This window comes from Conger conger, chromosome 19 (genome assembly GCF_963514075.1).
Source record: "Conger conger chromosome 19, fConCon1.1, whole genome shotgun sequence".
Classification (NCBI taxonomy): domain Eukaryota; kingdom Metazoa; phylum Chordata; class Actinopteri; order Anguilliformes; family Congridae; genus Conger; species Conger conger.
Genome location: NC_083778.1, coordinates 14370205 through 14376591, shown reverse-complemented (window position 1 = coordinate 14376591; position 6387 = coordinate 14370205). Strand labels below are relative to the sequence as shown.

General features: G+C 44.9%; 1 protein-coding gene across 2 annotated transcripts in view; it reads left to right on the top strand.

The window, feature by feature from the left end:
• The first annotated feature begins 430 nt into the window (after positions 1-430).
• The window catches only part of ahcyl2a (adenosylhomocysteinase like 2a), a 26391-nt gene continuing 20434 nt past the window's right edge, over positions 431-6387 (top strand). For both annotated transcript variants that reach the window (XM_061229342.1, XM_061229343.1), the window contains exon 1: positions 431-771. In XM_061229342.1, the coding sequence (XP_061085326.1) occupies positions 451-771 (321 nt within the window). In that variant the 5' untranslated portion in view covers positions 431-450. The remainder of the gene's footprint in view (positions 772-6387) is intronic.

The following is a 6387-nucleotide window of genomic DNA, read 5'->3' as shown; positions in this document are numbered from 1 at the left end:
ATGGATTGAAATGGAATAAAGCCTAATTCTACATACCAACCAATATTCAATATGTATTCCTTAATCTGTCAGTATGTATCGTTTCAGGTTACATTTTTTAAAAGTGGATCATGTCGCAGCGTAACAAACATTTGGGGACTTATGTCAAAACATTTCCTAGTTATTTTCAATCTTTAACTGTTCGGTGTACTTCCTCCAAAGTTAACAAACGAAATGTATTTTACCAGACACGTATTTTTCGCATGTAATAAGTAGTAAATAAATAGATAGTAATAAATAGTTTCATTTCGTTAAATGATTAAAATATGCGTCTAAAAAAGAAAATCTAAATTAAAAGGTTGCGCTACAAGCTGACAAAACACTACATATACCAGCATCCTCTGCTCCACGTTGATGACTTTGGCCCGTATCCGCTGGTATATATGTGCAGGCACTTGAGAAATCGCTGAGATGTCAACGCAGGTTGTGGCAGCGAAAATGGCAGAGGGCGAATTGAAAGACATCCCGTATAAAGAGCTGGTGTCTCCGGTGACACCGAGCGAAGAGGATAAGGGATTGGTGAAAAACGAAGCAAATACGGGCACTTCTAGTTCGTCTGCGGCACTGACACTCGAGGCTGCTCTAGGGGACCAAAACATTAGCCCCTCTCCTATGTCTAGCCCGAAGATGCCCCAAGCATCCGCTATGAAGCGTGCAGATCCACAGCAGAACGGCGGAGAATCTTTCGTAAATCGCGATGGGACCGTGGCTGAAGCTCCGAGGATGAAGAAGGTAATGTTGCGGGTGGAATGCGCAGGAATCACCCGCTGGCCCAAGCTATTACAGCACTTAAGTTGGCTAACGTTAGCATTTCGCAGTGTTGTTCCACGTTGGGAGACAATGTTAGCTAGCCAGGTGGCTAGTTGGGGAGCTGGCTGTTAACGAATGCGCAAGTTATTGCAATAATAATCAAGAATTACCTAGGACCGGTCGCAAGCTTTACTCGACATAGCTGGCTCACTGCCACACATTGTTTTGATGATAGATGATATTTGGTGATATTGATAGATGATATTTGGCAAGCTAGTCAAGAGAAAGTAGCTTGCCATGTTAAGGTTAACGTGGTGATTTATTCACGGTTTGACCGCAGTGCGCTGTCGTGGCGCTGCGTGTTCTTGTGCTGAATGCACAAACTGGGGAAAGTATATTAATCTGCGACAGCAGTCAATCTTGCCTTACATGGTTTATACTATAGATATTATGTGGATAAAAATTTAGAAATTCGCTAATATGAGTTACAGTAAGCACTGTGTATTAGTGTACAGTTTGCTGTTGCATTAACTCTGTTGCTGTTGTAGAGACATGTCATCTGAACTGATTAAAGCTCGCTTTGCATTGCTCATCTGATCGATCTGTCGATATTCGTCTAAACAAATTATCCCGCAAGCGATAACCTTAGCCTAGCTGAAGTTCACAGCTCCAACAATGGATCTGGTTGGTCGGTAGATTTGATGGCCAACTGCTGCAGAACAAACTTGTTGAACACTCTCGCATACCTTCGCGTGTAGAATCATATGGCGTGTTTTAGTAAAAATTTTACCGGTGGAAGTGGAAGCCTTCACAGTTTAAAAGCTGCAAAGTAAGCCCTATTCCTTTTCCCCTATCGTTTCCAAGCCCTGCGGGCGATGTTGGAATCTTACACGCTTTACTTTTCAGGTGCTGTACAACATTGCGACTTCCCTTACGTATGACTCGAAAGTTTGAATTCAGTACTTATGAAGTTAGATTTTATTGAATTAAGTCATTTGACTGACATTGGAATTCACTGTGAGCAACTACTATGGCATTCCTTTAGCGTGATCAGCGCTTTCCTTGTTTATGTTTTGGTACCAGGGCGTCTTTGCAGCCTGTTCAGCACCACGGCCCTGGACAGCGACGAACTTTGTTATTTTTTAGTGAGATCAATTCGCGAGATAAACCAAAGCAACGTCTTGTGTTACCATCATACCAGTTAGCTACACATGCGCGATAAGCTTTGTCCTGCAATAAATCTGTCCCGAATATTAATGGAACGCATTCAACAAGACGAATTCCATTACAAAAAATGGTCAATCATCAGTTTTGATTGTACAAAATGTAAAAATGTAACCGAGTAATTGAGTGTTTAATAATTCAAATATAATAGTGTATCAATGTATCGTTATTACACATGAATGTCATGCACTTGTACTCGTTTCTCTTATCTGTTAGGGGTCAACCTGGTACCCTTTGTTTACTGTTAACCCACTGAACAATATGAAATCCTTATTATGGGCCATTATATATTTGCTACCCCCAGTTTGCCTGCTCCTGGAGTTTGTACACTGCACCCCTGAATTCTCTCCACAACATGATCAGAAATAATTAACAGGATCAAGGACAGCACTGTGATGTTAATTGACTCATTGATATTAGCGCACACCTTCCACGCTATCGACTTTATGGACTATTATCGCTGTTATACAACCTATCAATTCACTCTAGCCTTGCGATCAAACAACATGTGCTCCTTATGGTCCGGCTGTTGAGTGCCAATAAATATCCTTTTCCACTGAGGTAGGAATGTGATCTGTAAAAGCTGAGGAATGATTATAAAATGCATTGCAAAACAGGTAGTACAACAGTCTGAATAATCAGCTTGCAAATGAATCCTTTCAAGTGTAAGATCACAATATATGATAAGTATGTTCTTAACTGTCCAATGATTTACAATGTTTGTAACTGAACTTTCTAATGATTTAGAAAATATGATGCTAATGTAACAATCACTCCTGGCTAATATATGGCCTAATGCCCTATCGTGTATACAGCAGTTCAGACACCTGTGGTGCAGTGTATTGCTTCATATGGTGTCTATAAAATTGCAATATACTGGAGTTGGATCGATGCCTAGGCCTATATCCTTAGTTATCAAGGACAGTATAGCATTGTGCAGATAGGCAGGTGTTGACCTGCTTTGAAGCTGCAGTCAGATGTTTCCATGGAACAAATTGGTGGGCATATTTGGAGAAGTTGTCTGATTGGCCAGCTACTCATGCCACAGTTTATATATTCCTAAAACTCTATATCACTTAACAGATCTGTATCCAGCCATAAAAGGGGTGGAAATCAAGGAAGTCTTTCTTTTAACAAGTGTGTCTAGAGGTTCATTCCTGCCTGTTTGTAAATGTAACCCCACCATTAATCTTTGTTCTTGTCTGCTTAACTTCCAAGTACTGTATTGTGTAAAGCTGCCCAGAGGAACTTGACTGACTGGTAGTAAAACTGGCCTCCGTGCTGTAAATACACTTCACTGTGTGTGTATTGTTGATTATTTCCATGGATTTTTAGCAATAAATAAGTGACATTGGTGTACTTAAACTACCAGGGTTACTGGACAACTGAAGCACTGACCCCATTGTGTGTTAGTTACAGAGGCGAAGTAGAGCCATCTCTTATACGGTTATGTCATTAAGCTGTGGTTCTCAGTACTGCCAACTGGGTTAGGACTGTTGTAGATATAAATGGCCGCTGAGCTCTGTTTGTAAGCGAGGCTCCAGTGAAGTGTGCTGTTTTGAGTGCTTTCCATCGGGATCCTGTGATTATCCTGTGGTTTGAGTTCTGAGCTGCTGCTAGGGCCCTGATCCTGCTGCGTGTAACGTCAGGGGCAGTCGAGTGTGTGATAACTGTGTGTTAGGTAACGCACTGCTGATCTAGTGTGTGTGTGTGTGTGTGTGTGTGTGTGTGTGTGTGTGTGTGAGATAACTGTGTGTTAGGTAACGCACTGCTGATCTAGTGTGTGTGTGTGTGTGTGTGAGATAACTGTGTGTTAGGTAACGCACTGCTGATCTAGTGTGTGTGTGTGTGTGTGTGTGTGTGTGTGTGTGAGATAACTGTGTGTTAGGTAACGCACTGCTGAACTAGTGTGTGTGTGTGTGTGTGTGCGATAACTGTGTGTTAGGTAACGCACTGCTGATCTGGGCCGAGTGTGTGTGAGACCTGCTTTTCAATGGCCAGGGCCTTTGGTTGTGGGAGTTAAATACATATTCTCTGTGGCTAACAGGTCAAACGCAGTGTTAAAAGTGTCTGAATGGTCTTGGAGGTTGTGGCAGTACAGAGGTCTGCATGGAGATGATCAGAGTTTGAGTCTATTCTGACTTATCAGAGACCACTACAGTTGCACTGTACAGAGAGCACTCTAACCCTACAGAGACCACTTTAGCTGTACTGTACAGAGAGCACTCTAACCCTACAGAGACCACTACAGCTGTACTGTACAGAGAGCACTCTAACCCTACAGAGACCACTACAGCTGTACTGTACAGAGAGCACTCTAACCCTACAGAGACCACTTTAGCTGTACTGTGCAGAGAGCACTCGAGCCCATTCTACAGAGACCACTCTAAGACATGGTATTGTAAACAGGCCGGGACAACCCACTGCACAGGCTACTGAGGTTTCTCAGAGGAAAAGCTCTCTCTGCCCTCAGGGGCTAAACGTGTTCATCTGAGCCGCCCCACAGGATCCTGGTAATCTCCCATGAGTCAGCGGGGCTGTGACATCACCGTGTCTTCCAAGCCCACGACCTATGGCAGGAAATGTAGGGCAGGGCGAGTTAGTGTGAGTGTGTACTTAAATCACCTCCCCATAATAGGCAAGAGATTTGTGTTACAACATTGTTGCATGACCATTGTAAATCCCTGCCTATCATTGAAAAAGGCTCACTGACATGTTGACATGCTTGTGTTTATAGCCCTTAAATTCGAGTTTCAAAATAGGGTGTTTGTTGCTGCAAGTCCTCTCTTGACCGTTAGAAGTCTGAAATTGCCTATTGTACCTTTAAATTAAACGTCACATATATATATACATACACCCTATTACATTATTGATGGTCTGCAACACCCATCCATGACATGGTCCACTGTACAGCCCCTGGGATTTTGGTGAAGTGGGACCTTCAGACTTGAAAGGTCCTTGAATTTGTGCCATAGGAACAAATTCTTACACACGTCCTGGAGCTTGCAGGAATGGATAATACCGAACAAACAACACTGTGGTAACCATTCTCATCTTAAAAGCTTGGCCAGGGTATGTATATTGTTTGATGTGCGTGTGTGACGGTGCGGAGGATAAGCGCTCGGCACAGGCCGGGGTCGAGGGCAGCGTCTCGGAGGTGTTAAAGTGAAATCTCTCAGTGCCAGCTGTCCTCACACCACCCGCAGATCCGCCCCCCCCAGGGCAGTAAACGAGTCCTCGTTCTCGTTAATCATTTCACCCTCTTCACCGCTCTGGGCAGGGTGCCCGCCGCAACCTCTGACCTTTGGGTTTAGGCGTGCCTGATGGGGCACTGTCTCTTTTAACCCTTTGAAGAGACGTTGTTTTTGTAATGTGTTATTTTTATTTTTATTTTTTGATTTTTTCCCCTATCATTTCAAAGCTGATGTTCTCAAACTCTCTCTCAACTCTCAAGGTTCAGTTACCGGGAGTGGTCGTTACACCAGCATCACAGTGTTCAGTTACGAACACTGGAATCACACCTTTGTGATATTGCATCTTAAATAGTTTTATATTATATCTCCCTCATGAGAACTCCTGTGGTTTTTTTTGGGGGGGCGGGGGAGAGAATGTTCCCTGTCAATACGGACCCCTGGGCTGCAGGATACCCGAAATCTGCAAGGCCCCGCCCCGGGCTGTTTCACACGCAGACGGGCACGCTGGTGTTTTCGGTAAAGCACAGCGGCAGCGTCCCAGACACTGGCCATCCCAGCTGAGCACACACAGGCCCTGCGGGGGGGGGGGGGGGGGTCCCAGCATGCCGGAGCCATCGAGAGTGAGAGTGCATAGGGGGTGTGGCTTTCCCAGGCTCCATTGCACTGCAGTTTTGATTGTGCTCTGAGCACAATGACAGCAAACCCCCCCCCCCAGAATGGACCTGCTGTCTACAGTGGGATTGACCTCCCCGTGGTAAACGGGAAGCGCACACACCTGACACCGAGCCCAGCCAATCTCAGCGGCCGGGACAGCGCTCTGTGTTCTGTCTGCTAACGGGCTACCCTTCTGACCGCTGTGTTCACGCCGCGCAACGCACCGTGCTTTTACCTTTGGACCGCGTCTCGGAACCTCGAACCACTTCAAAGTTATTCACCTCGTTCTCTTTCCCGATGACCTTTGTCTTCTCCCGTTGCTGGTACAGTTACTGTTCCATGAAAATAAGTTACCTGGGAGAGGCGGGGTTGGGATCTTGCTGTTCTCTCATTAAGGTGAAAGTGTGAATATGAATGCATACCGTGGACACATCAATGCAGTAAAGACTGCTGTGATTCACTGCCATCTTAAGGGTTTCGCCCCACTGTCCTCAGATCAGTGAGTTAGCACCCCACCACACTGTCC